This window comes from Tyto alba, unplaced genomic scaffold (assembly GCF_018691265.1).
Source record: "Tyto alba isolate M040663 unplaced genomic scaffold, T.alba_DEE_v4.0 Super-Scaffold_27, whole genome shotgun sequence".
Classification (NCBI taxonomy): domain Eukaryota; kingdom Metazoa; phylum Chordata; class Aves; order Strigiformes; family Tytonidae; genus Tyto; species Tyto alba.
The window spans coordinates 21254198-21268744 of NW_024881301.1; the positions used below are offsets into that span (position 1 = coordinate 21254198).

At 35.5% G+C, this 14547-nt stretch overlaps 1 protein-coding gene across 8 annotated transcripts in view; it reads left to right on the forward strand.

Moving 5' to 3' along the window:
- ZNF236 (zinc finger protein 236) overlaps positions 1-14547 on the forward strand; it is a 92538-nt gene that overhangs the window by 55930 nt on the left and 22061 nt on the right. For 7 of the 8 annotated variants that reach the window (XR_006165779.1, XM_042798062.1, XM_042798061.1 and 4 more), the window contains 7 exons: positions 4868-5019; positions 6170-6273; positions 6368-6519; positions 6635-6847; positions 7365-7644; positions 8163-8266; positions 13170-13535. Coding sequence is in view for 7 of the 8 variants with exons in the window: in XM_042798062.1 (XP_042653996.1) it covers positions 4868-5019; positions 6170-6273; positions 6368-6519; positions 6635-6847; positions 7365-7644; positions 8163-8266; positions 13170-13535 (1371 nt within the window). In the remaining variant the exon portion in view is untranslated. The remainder of the gene's footprint in view (positions 1-4867; positions 5020-6169; positions 6274-6367; positions 6520-6634; positions 6848-7364; positions 7645-8162; positions 8267-13169; positions 13536-14547) is intronic. The other variant, XM_042798060.1, reaches the window with a different exon arrangement.

Below are 14547 nucleotides of genomic sequence, written 5' to 3' on the forward strand. Positions count from 1 at the left end.
TGCAGAGAACTGGCAAAAAGTTATTTACTATTTTGAAACTATATTTGGTAGACTATTTTGAATAATTAAATATAAATAGATTTTGCTTTTATGAGCCAATGTTTAGTCATTACAGAATGGGGCTTATAGTCAGGCAATTCATATTCTTTTCTTGGTTGTGTTTTGAAATTGCTGTGAGTAGACAGTTTATACAACTTTCCCCCTAAATATATGTGCTCATAACCTGAGACGATCAGAATCACAGTCTAAGATTTGACTGAGTAGCTGTTGGGATTCACTATGGAAAAAGACAGTGCAAAATATAATAATGTAAAAATCGTACTTTCACCTTACCACAGCAGTTTTATTTTGTATTTTAGAAAGCCACATAAGTAACAAATTAAGAGATTGTAAATATTTGGAAGTTTTTTCGTTTCCCTACTAAATACTAAGAAGTATTTATAAGACATATATAGCCTGCAGAGAATGAAGAAATTACTATGTTCCTTTGCTTTTCACTGCTGGCTTTGAGTTGTTGCTTATTGGGAAGCTACTAGTTTTGTTTTGCTTTTTTGGGGAGGGGAGGCAGGTCAGGGAAGTCAGGTATGTTTTCATTTGTTTTGGTTGGGAAGCATGCCTCTGTCTGACCAGCTGATCTCCTCCTCCTTGTTTTTGACTCCAGCAAATAACTTCATATTTATCTGATTGGTAACCAGTAATTGGGTATTCCATCTGCTTAAACTTCTCTGTTCTTAATTTCATTCCCTGTTCAGTTGTATAGCACCTTTTGTAAAAATGTGATTGACTGTGCAAAGTTGCATGACATTATGAAGAAATAGTATAATTTGTTGCCAATTTAATTCTCTAGGTTGTGCTGCTTTGAATGTAACTGAGAAAAAAAATTAAAGTCTCCGCCTTTATTAAACAAGAGTGAACCAGGTCCTGTTAAAACCCTATGGATGATTTTAACTGGTTACCTTTTACAGTTTTGCAAATGAATTAAAAGAGACTGCATAAAAAAAGTGCAACCTTTTTCTCTCTGTTACTCTCAAGCGTGGTGGTGGTTTTTCTTTGAATTTTTATCACTCCTTTGAATTTGAAAATCCAATATGTAAACCTTGTTTTGTTTTCTTATTTAGACTTCAGTTCCTATATCTTTTTCATTAAATAAGTACTGAATACTGAGTGATTTCTTGGGGAGAGGGGTGACTTTTCTAGATTTCACAAAACAGTTCTTTCATCTTCAGAAATCTAGGCTGATCATCGGTACGTTATAAAATTGGTACGGAGAATCAGAACATTTGTGGTGTGGGGTTTTTTTTTTTTTATGTCTCATTTGTATAAGATGTCTCCTATTCTACTTGGAATCTCATCCACAGATTCCCAACTCTTTGAAGTTTCCTTGAAGATCCTGGAGCCCTTCAAAATTTTTGAATTTCAGGTAGGTAAGCATTTGCGCGGATGCATGCGTTAAATTGGTCGACCCTCTCCCTATGTCTGCATCTGTGCTTCATGCTCCTAATTTCTTTTTCCTATCAGCTAGGCAGAACATTCAAGCTTAAAACACTGTCTTTTTTATTCTTGATATTCATAGGCTATATTCTTATTGAAGTATTTTGGCTTAGTGTTTATTAATAAAACAATGGAGTTTCAAAAACATCTTCCATAGGTTTTTTGATTTTCTTTATCTTTTTTTTTAAGAAAAAAATAAAATTTTGCATTTCAGACAGATGAGGCTGATCTCTAGATCTGTACAGACCTGTCAGAACTTTGTTTATTCTTTCTGGTTAATTTGTAATACTTCTACAGAATTTCTGGTTTATTCAGATAGATTTTCTTCTTCATATGTTCAGACTTGTAAAGAAGTGCAGATCTTATGAGGGTGTTGCTGTATCATAATCTGTTATTCATTTGGGCTAAGATTTGAAGACTGAGAAAAAGGACTTCAGTGTTTTTTGTAGTTTACATATTAAGGTGTCTTCCGTTGAAGACTTTCTAGTGAGGTCAGAACAACCAAATGGATCTTTTATCAGAAAATGTCTTTGGGTTATGGAATATCATCTGTCACCAAATGTGTTTTTATATAGATTATGCCACCTTTTCTTCATTTAAAGTTTCCCTGTAAGCATGGTTGAATGTTAATAATTCAGTTAGTGGTGACAGGAGACTGATCTTGCAAAACTGCAAGTCCAAATACTATTATTCTGCAGCCCATGCAAATACAGCCTTGTCACCAGACTGCTGTTTTGCTTTCCCAAGAAGTTAATCTGCAGTCTCAGGACTTGGAATTCCAGTTCTTTCAGTAACTGTTTACACACTGATTCCAGTTAGTACTGTTTATCTGGTTCCAAAAGTTACCCAGGAAGCAAACCTGGAGAACATTTAATTGCTAGTCACTGACTCACTCCCACTGAGATGCACATGTGCATGTAGATATGTTTGTAATGTTAGAATTCAAGTGATCTGTCAGTAAAAATGTCAAGTTTTGTCTAAAATACTGTATTTGCTATGAACTATCATACTATTGTTTTCTCATTCTCATGTGCAAGACATATCTCTCCACTAGTAAATTAATTTCCAGAGTAATCTAGTTTTTCAGTGTATTTATTTTGTTAATGGAGAAAAGAATAGGTTGAGTTATGTCCTAAAGCCAAGAAAAACAAGCAATGCAAACAATTGCATGTACTGAAATAACAAAAAAAATCTAATTCCAAGTTTAGAGGACTTTGTAGTAAGAGACTGTCCTTATTATGCAGAGCTTAAGAAGATCTCTGTTCTTTGAAGATTAAGCAAAAGTTTGTGGGAAACGGTATATATAATGATGAAAACAAGAGCAGAAAATAAAGGTTCCGAAATTTATTTCTGTCTCTTTCTCAGACTGAACGTCTGTTTTTTGATGTTTGGAGTTGTGGGATATTTTTTTAATGCTGTTCTGTAGAAACAGTGTGGTGGTAGCAAATGTCTTTACCATGCTCAAAATTGTCAGATCTTTTTAAAATTTTGAGTGGAAATTGACCTTCATACTAGGTATTGAGCAAAATGGGGATACACCACATCTATTCTTGTTACAGCATTGGTTTATATTTATTCCAGAACTACTTTCAGAAGTAGTATTTCTTTGTTCAGTTTCTCCCAAAATACCTCTAAATTCAGAACTTTTTTTCCTGAGCATTTTGTTGCATGATCCTGGGAAATTTTTCAGGATGTCAATATTTGCTATTATTAAAACAATATGAAATGAAATAGGTCATAGTATAGTAACTTTTTTTCCCCTTCTTAGCTAGTAAAATTACTTGCTGATTAAAAGAAATTTCATTTTTTTTTAAATAGCTGTTTCTTTGTACATTTAATAGTTACGTCCTTTTTTTTTTTATGTTAGGTATGAAAGTTATGTCTTTTTTTTTAAGTCAGGTATGAATCACTTTTGATTCAGTTTATGGAGGCTTGGCTTTTTACATTCTTGTCAAGTGTAGTGGGAATATCATTTTTCCATAAAGGTGCTTTAAAAATGTATTTGAAAATAGAAATTAGCGTCCCTCTTATTACCGTAAAACTTTGCATTGCTGTTCTTCAGGCTATGTTTTTATTTTGTCATTTCATTAAGGGTATTTGAAGTACAAGATTCAGCTTGTTGAATCTTTATTTCTTATAGTCTTGGTAGTTCTAGGAGAGAAAATAAGATACAAGTTGCAGCATTAGGTTTGGTGATAAGTTACAACCTGACTAATAATATTTTCAAGATTTGTTTACATTTGTTAGTTTTCATTCTGTGCTGTAAGCAATAGCATACAAGTAGGGATTTTTTCCTATATGGATAACAGTATTTTTATGCTGTGAGAAGTGTCTTTTGGGAAAATTTCTGCTTAATCTTATCACATCCCAGGTTTTGATATACTGTAATTCAAACCATTCTTAAAGCATTGCTTTTTGGCCTTTGATGCTGTGATCATCTGATGTGGGTTTGTTTCTACCCTGTTTTCATAATCTTCATCCTTTTTGTCCACTAAAGGCAAACTGCATGGAAATAGTAAAATTTCTGCCCTTACCTTAATTACTGATACTTGTGGTTTCATTTTTTTCCACATAACATTGTCTTTTTTTTTCTGTTAGAAGTTTTGGGGCTTAGGTTGATAAAAGGGCATCTCTAATAACATTAAAAACATCTACGATCTGAGCTGAATCATTGATGCTATCATTTAATTAATTAATTTAGAAAAGGACATGATTAAGATCTGATATTTCAGAAGAACAAAACCGAATACAAACTTCAGATCTTTATACTGGAAATGTGAATAAAAATATGTTTATTTTTTACTTTGCAGTTTGCCTTTGAGAGGCTCTACTTTACTATTATCTAAAGAGTGGGAATATGTGGAGGAGATCCAAAGTAGGAGAAAATGGGGTTACTTTGTCAGAAACTGGAGTTCTCCTATTGGGTCATCTCCTCCACTCACCCGCCATCCTCCCCACTGAGCTTTGCATCCTTGTGATCGGCTTCCAGTGTAGTTAAGGGAGCGTGGTACCAACGTGGATAAAGGGAGATGGGTCAACCTGTTTGACACATGCATGCTTACATACAAGAAATTCAAAATTTCAATGGCTCTAAGGTAATTGTTGCACCCTGAAGAAACTTCAAACAGTGTTTTTCTGTGGAGGAGATTTTTCCAATAGAATTCCAGCGCATGGTAAGTAACCCTATTATGCATATTACGTAGATGCCAGAAACATTTGTGTGTTTTGACACTCAACAGTGAAGAGTATAACTTTAGTATTACTATATGGTAATACTACTTAATCTCTTTTGAAGATAGTCTTCAAAAAAGTGTGGTGTTATTCAAAGTCCAATTCAGTATATTTTCCAGGTTTGTGACTGTTTAATTTCTGGCAGGTTTTACAGTGAATGACAGCTACAATCAACAGACTCAATTTCCAGCTGTACAGCAGCTGCAGGATTCAAGCACACTTGAATCTCAGGCTCTTTCAACAAGTTACCACCCACCAGCCCTTCTTCAGGTTCCAAATACAGACACTATTAACGTAGTAAGTACTGCTAGGAAGCAGAATTAATTGTTCTATGTTCAATGTTGAATTTTTGAACTATTTTATTGGTGGTTAGGTAAACTGAGAAGACAGAAAAATTCCATTATTTTTTTCCTAGATGCTTATGTTTAACAACTGAAAAATAAAAGGGCGGAGGGAGGATAGGTCACCTGGCTACATGTTTATTAAAAAAAAAAAAAAAAAGTTATGCATTTTGATGCTCTAGGCTTAAACAAGGGTATAATGCTATAAAGTTGGTTTGTAAGTCTAAAACTGAGGAAAGGACCTAATGTTATAAAATAATTTTACATTGTTGCACTATGTTCTGTCCTATTTCTTTAATTTCGATGGATTAGATATGATCAAGCAATAAAAATAACATTACAGATGTGTAATGATCATTCACGGAGCTTGCATATTGCAATGTATGATGATCTTCTGTGGTTCTCATCTGGTTAAATTTGTAAAAGAGCTTAGTTGCTAACAGTTTAAATATAACTTTTTATGATGGTAGCAATACCTAGCATGAAGACCGTCTGTAGTAATGTGTCTACCATGATGACCTGCATGAATTACTGTCCCTTCATGCTGGTTTGCAAAGGGCAAATGTCAGTCAGAGAGCTGAGGTGGGTTTTAGGATCTGGAAGAGTTGGAATAATTTTAGCCTACAGGCTTTGGAGTTTTCTTCTCTTAAAATTTTAAAACATGCTGTAGTTCTCGAGGATTATTCTGTGGTGGCTTTTGCTTAGAGGAAAAATCTGTTAAAAAAGTAGTGAAGTCTGTCATCACCACTGTGCATTTTGCTACTCAGTGTGGGGCTCATAATGTTTAAAATGTCTACTTTAGTGTTAAATTTAACCCCTCAAACACCAGAAAAATCTACAAGACTCTAGACACGTTTTTGTCTAGATTCACAGGGAGGTGTAAGTACACCATGTTGTCTGTATTCCAGTTCAGTGGGTGCACAATTTGCTGCTTCTCACTTTGAAGGGGTGAGATACCATATTGCACTCCTAATTTCTTGTCAAAAATTTAGGAAAGCATAAATTTGATTACTTGTGTTGACTGGATATGCTGTAATTTCTTGCCTGTTTGTGTGACTTTATTTCAGTATTGTTTACTGAAATTTACTTGAGGCTTTGATTTCTAGACTACTCGCTTGATACAAGATCAGTCATCGCAAGAACTTGAATTGCATACCCAGCGGCCTCATTTTCTTGAGGATAATGAAGATCAAAGCAGGCGTTCGTATAGGTTTGTTATGCTTTTGGGTTCTGTCACAGAATTCCCTGAAACTTTTATTGCTATTAATTACATGCAACTAACGAAAAAAATTTTCTTCTAATAGATGTGAGTATTGCAACAAGGGTTTTAAGAAATCCAGCCATTTGAAACAACATGTACGATCACATACGGGTGAAAAACCTTACAAATGCCAACTCTGTGGCCGTGGCTTTGTTTCCTCAGGAGTTCTTAAGTCACATGAGAAGACTCACACAGGTAACAGAGTATACCAGCTCTGTATGAGCTTAACTCACATTTGGGTTTTGTAAATGTCCTGTATAAGTAAACTTAAACAAATGGCATGCTACTTATTTGTTTCTGTTACTTTAAGGAGTTAAAGCATTCAGCTGTAGCATTTGCAATACCTCCTTCACAACTAATGGCAGCCTTACCAGGCACATGGCAACTCACATGAGCATGAAGCCTTACAAGTGCCCATTCTGTGATGAAAGCTTTCGAACAACTGTTCACTGCAAAAAACATATGAAAAAACATCAGGCAGTCTCCTCAGCTGTAGCAGCAGCTACAGAAACAGGAGGGGGAGGTAAATTATTTCATTTTTACTCTTACAGTCCTTACTACATAATAAGTACAGATGTTTCAGTGGATTACATGAATGCTGTAACAGTAATGTTACAAATTAGCCTTCCAGCATGGATAATGTCTAATGTCCAGAGCCACTGAAATTGCTCTGTTGTCTAAATTGATTAAAGAAATCAGTTTTCAAGGAGTCTGTCCAGTGTATTCAAGGTATTGTATATTACAGAGTTATTTTAGTGTGTCACTAAAGTAGAACATTTTTTGTCCTAAATTACTTATACCTGTATTTTATTATTGTAAAAACAAGAATTATAAATCCAGGTTTATTTAAAAGTAGTACAGGCATGAATAATTAAACCTCTGAAAGAGATTTAAGTCCAAGCACATAATGTAGTAGCCATGTGTTTACAAAAATGGAAGGGTTTATTATTAATTTCAGCTGACAGATTTAACTAAACAGATGTGTGGGTTTGTTTTGTTTTTGTTTTGTTTTGTTTTGTTTTGTTTTGTTTTTTTAATAGTTGCATGTGTTGAAGATGATGATGAAAACTCTGAAAGAACTTCTAGAAAATCTCGTCCTGGTGTTATAACTTTTACAGAAGAAGAAACAGCAGAACTGGCAAAGATTAGACCTCGAGAAAGTGCCACAGTTTCAGAAAAAGTTCTTGTCCAATCTGCTGCAGAGAAAGACAGAATTAGTGAGATCAAAGATAAGCAAGCAGAACTGGAAGCAGAGCCCAAATATGCCAACTGTTGTAGTTATTGCCCCAAAAGCTTTAAAAAACCCAGTGATTTAGTCAGGTGAGGAATGGAAAAGTTTTATGTATTTTCAGTTTTCTAAATTGTTCACCATAACCTTAACAGTAACAGTTTTATATGTTTTTTTTATGAAAGCTAAAGTTTTTTATGTAACTATTATTTTTATACGTACAAGTTTTTTATGAAGCTGAAGTTTGTCTCATATTTATATACATTATTCTTTTCCATAATGGTTTGAAAATATGTGTCAAAGTGTTACATATTCTGAATATGACTAAACCAGCCTTTTCATATATTCGTTTCCTGCAGTATTAAAATGGTTATTATGAAGTTTTAGAGTATTTTTTTTTCTTGCTGTAGAATTTGCATATAAAACCATGCAAAACTCAGTTTGAAAAAAGGCAAATGCTTAAATCATCTTCTTTACTAGTTCTGCTTAATGTAATGTTAATATAAATATTCAAATAATTGTAAAATTAGTAAGAAACAAAATTAATATTTCTACAAACTGACATAATAAAAGTAAAAATTCACATATACATGTGTTCTGGAATTATTAGGCATGTTCGTATCCATACTGGAGAGAAGCCGTATAAGTGTGAAGAATGTGGAAAGAGTTTCACTGTAAAATCCACTCTGGATTGTCATGTTAAAACACACACAGGTAAGTGTAAGATTTTGAATGATTTTGTTTAGAAACTAGTTACTTTCTTGACCAGCTGTTTTAACTAAAGATTTTGCAAGGAATGGTATGTTTCACTATCATCTGAGAAATGGCACTATGAATGACAGCGGTGGGTGAAATTTGGTACTTGTGACATCATCAAATGAATAATATTATGATATTTTGAATAACCCACATAATTACAGACTTCTATATTAGTAGGCTTATAAAGTAGTTACAGTCTTAGCTCATAGAAAAACTGTATGTATCTATAATAATTCTAATTTCAAATCTGCTGTAGCATTTCAATACTAAATCATTTTCCTGAGCTAGAGGGTAGAGTTGGAGGATTTTATAAAATTAAGTTAAAGAAAAAAATTATAAATGTTTGTGCTGCTAAGTAGATTGAAAAAGCTTTTTGAATCATGCATGTTGAATGTAAACCTAATTTCTGTAATATTTAGGTTTCTGCAGTAGATACTTTATATTCCTGAGAGAGGTCTGATTTTAATAGTATTTTTCAACCCCAATGTTGTGTAAATTAAAAAAAAAAAAACTTTTAAATCTTTCATACTTGTTTTCTTCTTACAGTTGAACTTCTGTAATAAACTCGATCCTAACCTAATTAATTTCTAAAATTAGCTACAAAATTTGCTATGGTTTCGCTAAGGTACATTATAAGCTTTTATCAAAAATGAAAAAAAAAAAAAAAAGAAAGCTTTCAATGCTGTAATACATCATTACTTTGCTCATGGAAGCTTCCTTTTCAATTCAGTGTATTTGTACTTTCTACCGCTGTTTAGTAAGAAGTACTACTTTTTTGTGTGACATCAGAACTCTGTGTAGATTAATATCTTGTTTCAGATAGTAGCGGATGCTAAGAGTAATAAGGAGAACAAAGAAAGGATTTGATCATGTTCCTTCAGGTTCAAGCAGTTTGCAAGTTGTATCTTTTTGCTTACTACCTTCAGTGGAATAATTTACATTAGTTTTATCCGGTTGTTTTATGAACCCAGAAAAACTGGGTAAAAAAGAATGACCTTCAGTGCATCCAGTAGTACCAAATTTGTTTTTCAGATGATTTTGTTCCTAAGACCACTAGTTCTTTTGTTTGAGAAACAATGAGAATTTGTTCCCCATTTATCCTTTTTCAAACTTCTTATGATTTTACAGACTTTTTAATAATATAAAACAGAGTTTTGTAAATTACTATTTTAATATCCTTAACAGATTTTTCGAAGCTGTTGTTCATCCTCTCTTCCCCATTATGTATATTACAATTTTGACTAGCTTGGATCCTCACTCAGGTACTTAAAGAACTCCTTTGCTGACTTCTGGACTTGTGCAAATTGTCCATGTAATCTTACCTTTTGTTTTCAGTCTTCCAACTGTTTTCAATTCATGAAAGGACTTTGTCCTTTCATCCTGTGACAGCAGTTTTTCCAAGGTCCTTTCATATAAAACCAGTGTAAAACTCAAAAAATCCACATACAGTCTTGACAGTGAAAATCTGGTCTCCTTCAAAGAGCTCTCATAGATTTGTGAAGTATAATTTTCACTACAAAAGTCACATCAACTTTTCCCTATTATAACTCATTTGATCTAGTGGGTTTTTTTTCCCATTTTCATTTATAATCAGGTCAGCTTGTGTTGGATGATCATGAAGTTTAACTGGTGTGCAGTTTCTGCATTTGAGCCTGGATCCCTTTTCAGGTGGCTGGTTTAATCCATGGGCAACTCTAACAGCTAATAGTTCATTGGTTTTATGTTGACCCATACTTATTTTATATAAATGAACAATAAAGCAAAAATGACAATGTGATTGTCTGGAACTCCCCTAACAACAGTTCAGTTTGGAAAGCTACTCTGCTCCTCATCTGTAAAAGAAAGTTGCCAGGATAGGACCCTACCTGACTTCATTTGTAATGAACACTGATGCAGCTAACTAGTTTGGGGTTTTACTGTAGCTTCTGCTGTATCACTACCTTTCAGACCAGCAGGCTGGCTGGAAGTTTTTCTGAGAGATGCATGGTTCTTTGGCTGAACACTTAGTTCCTGTATCCTGACGTATCATGTAGTGGGACAACTGAAGTCACATTACTGTATTTCTGCCTCCATTGCTTTTCTAATTTCCTGTATGTGTAACAGTTCTTGTTAACATTTTACTTGGGTGGCCAGTAGCATGGCATAACTGTAGATGAAATAGAACACAATTTTACTATATTTGGAAGCAATGCTAATTTGGCATTTGCCATTCCTGTGTGACTTTTCATTCCAATTTGTGATTATCTTCCTTCCAAGTTTCCCTTGTGGCCACTAATTTTCTGTCCATATGTAGTTTTACATTCTAGTTCATCCATCTTTCTTTTTCTTTTCAAATTCCTAGTACTTACACAAAAAGCCTGAGAGGTCATAATCTGATTGAATATTTTAATGTTCTATTTAAACAGCATTTCAGATGTTCAGTTTGTTCTTTTTTTTTTTGTTAACTTTTTTTTCCTCTATCTCTCTTTTTTTTTTTCCTTTTTCCTTTCTCCCAATGAGTTTTGGGTTTTTTTCTTTTGTGGGAAAGACTGCTAGATGGTCTTCTTTGTAGTATTCTGAATGTGGTAGACAACTTTGCTGCAGCCCAGTTCCCGATTGTTATACTGGTCCATGTTATTTTTGGTCTCTTTCTTCTCCATTATTTGAAACACAATGTTGTCAGAGGTTTACTTAGTTTTGTTGAATAAAAAGTGACAACAATGCTAGAGTTTTGTAATCTAAATCTGTAATCTGAAGTAGATTGAATTGTAATTACGGAATTTCATGAGAGATTCTTCTCTGTAAATGGAAACTAGAACTCAGTAGCAGGAATCATAGGCAAACATTGGTTTTGTGACTTCTTCACTAACTGTAAATAACCAACATCACCAGAATAGAATAGTGGGTTCTGATCTGGAAGTTGAGTCAACTTTGTTTCAGGGTTGATCTAATGGTTTGCCAGGTAAAAAGGATAACTTTGGCACAATTAGTACTTTTTTTTTTTTTTGTAAATATATTTTTCCATCACAGCTATACAGAAGTCTTGATTTTATTCTTTGGTAAGGCAGCTATACAGAATACATTGATTTCTTTCCCTTGTTTAGCTAGGAAGTAATATTGTGCTGGAAGGCCTGGGAATTTCAGCAGTTATAGGGGGTTTTCAGCTACAGAGGCAGGTTTTCTACCAGAAAAGCATTTGACACTGTCCTGCAGGGCACCCTTGTCTCTAAATTGGAGAACTGACATCTTTGTTGGCAACATGAGCAGTGGGATCGAGTGCACCCTCAGCAATTTGCTGATGACACCAAGCTGTGTGGTGCAGTGACACGCTGGAGGGCAGGGATGGCATCCAGAGGGACCTGGACAGGCGTGAGAGAGGGGTCTGGGCAAACCTCATGAAGTTCAACAAGGCCAAGTGCAAGGTCCTGCTCATGGGTTGGGGAAATTCCAAGCACAAAGACATGCTGGGCAATGAGTGGATTGAGGGCAGCCCTGCGGAGAAGGACTTGGGGGTGTTGGTAAATGGAAAACTGACTCTGAGCCAGCAGTGTGCGCTCACAGCCCAGAAAGCCAACTGTGTCCTGGGCTGCATCAAGAGCAGTGTGGGCAGCAGGTCGAGGGAGGGGATTCTCCCCCTCTCCTCTGCTCTCATGAAACCCCACCTGGAGTGCTGTGTTTACCTCGGGGGCCCCCAACATAAGAAGGACATGAACCTGTTGGAGCAGGTCCAGAGGAGGCCACAAAGATGGTCAGTGAGATGAAGGCAGGCTGGGAGTGTTGGGGTTGTTCAGTCTGGAGACAAGAAGGCTCTGGGGGGACCTTATAGTGGCCTGCCAGTGCTTAAAGGGGGCTACAGGAAAGATGAGCGGGACTCTTTATCAGGGAGTGTAGTGATGAGGGTTTGAAACTGGAAGAGGGTAGATTTAGATTGGATGTAAGGAAGAGATTCTTTCCTGTGCGGGGGGTGAGGCACTGGCCCAGGGTGCCCAGAGCAGCTGTGGCTGCCCCCTCCCTGGAAGGGTTCAAGGCCAGGTTGGACGGGGCTGGGAGCCCCCTGGGCTGGGGGAAGGGGGCCCTGCCCAGGGCGGGGGGTTGGACTAAAGGATCTTTAAAGATTCCTCCCAACCCAGACCATTCTATGATTAAATTACTCTTTTTGTAAAATGTACACTTGTGCATATGGTTAATGAAACAAGCTCCGTAGTTAACTTTTCTTACTTGTAGTACATTAAAAATTCCATTTGAGACCAAGGATTTTTTTCAAATGTTACGCGATCTGAAAGGAGAACAGACAAGGAAGGCTGTGTGTGTATAGACCAGATTTCTGTACTTCTAGATTACTTTGAGGTGGTTGGTATTTTGTTTTAGAATGTTGTATCACTTAAAAATTTTATTAGTTTCCTACTTGTATTCCATTAATACTAGTCCGTATTGAGGTAAAGGCTGAAACAGAAGAATAAAGCTGCTGTAATTAGAAAGGAAATTAGTTTCTAAGTAAGAAGAAACCAAATGCTGAAGAGGTTGAGATGAAACTTTTAATTCTCCAGTTTAATGAGCTGTGTAGTTGAAACAACTTGATTAGACAGAAAAATGAGATGATAAGGAGGACAGAGGCATCAAGGTTACCAAATAAGATTGTGCATGGAAGTTCTAACAGTATATTGAGTTTTAGAAATAGGAAAAAATAGATACCCTTCATTGAGATCCTTAATTTATTAGAAAAGCAGCCAAAATCACAAAGAAAAAGACCAGTTATTTCAAATTTATTCTGATCAAATTAGTTTAGAATCTGTATTTTTTTTAATTGTTGGTTAAATATCAATGCTATTGACTTTTAGAGGTTTTATCATTTATCTTTCTATTTTTGAAACTTTTCCAGGCCAGAAACTCTTCAGTTGTCATGTGTGCAGTAATTCTTTTTCTACAAAAGGGAGTCTAAAAGTCCACATGCGTCTGCATACAGGAGCAAAGCCCTTTAAATGTCCACACTGTGATTTGCGGTTTCGTACTTCAGGGCGCAGAAAAACCCACATACAGTGTCATTATAAACCAGAGACAAAGAAAGTTAGGAAGCCTGTTGCCCGTACTTCAGCTGAGGGACTACAACCAGTCAGTCTTCTTAATTCATCCTCAACAGACCCTAACGTTTTCATCATGAATAACTCCGTTTTGACAAGTCAGTTTGATCAAAATTTACTTCAACAAGGACTTGTGGGCCAGACTATCCTGCCTGCTTCAGTGTCAGGTAAAGATGGATGAGTTCTTGGTGGTAGTGTTGAGATCAAGTACTGAACTTTGCTTTCTATTAGAATTGAGAAAATTATGCCAAACACTACTTCGAAACAGGTAAGAGTTGTACTGAATTCGTGATTCGATGCACGTTGGTGACATAAGTAGATATTTATTTATTTAAGAATAAAGGGGAAAATGTATGCCATTCACCTAAAAAGATCTCTTCAGTTCTGCTGCAGAAAGGAAGGAAATATAGATAAGAAGTAGCTGGAGTACTTGTATTCTTTCTGGTAATACTCTGTTGCGTTTTCTTAAAACGGAGAGAAACAAAGCAGCTATTCTGTACGCTTTCCATTCCGTAAGATTTATTTGGTATTCAAGCATTACATCATAGAAATAGGAAAAGTTTGTGTACACTAGCTATTTACATGAATAATGAAGGGTGTGTTTTAAGTGCACATACTTTAGTGATACAAAGAACTTCTAGTGTAGGCATGTATGTTAAATAATTAAATGCATAGGATATGAAGTCTCACCGATTGACAGTGACTACAGCTGCATTAGCACATTAAATGTTCCACAGACCATTCTTTAACTCTGAGGCCAACTGGCACAGAATAACCAACATGCTTCATGTTACAAGAAGATTACCTTTGAGAATGATCCTTGCTAGCTTAAATTGCATTCATGAATTTTGTGTAAGTGCTAGCTGGCCTCAGGCAAATTTGGGACAAAGACAGTTTTAAAGGCAAATAGTGTTCAGGCATCTGAAAATATTCCCTGGTACTGTTAAATTTACTACTTAAACTGGGGGTCTTGGACTATCTGTCTGTCACTTCTGGAAGTGAGACTTTGATTTTCTGTGCTGCTTTGGCACGTTTTTCAGTCTGTGATTTTTAAGGTATGCCCACAAACTCACAGTAATGTATCAGTCTCATATTTAACTGTAGCCATTCCAGCATATCTGATTTGACATAAACTGTTGTCCAAAACCAACAAACTATTGGTTGTTCATAAGACATTGG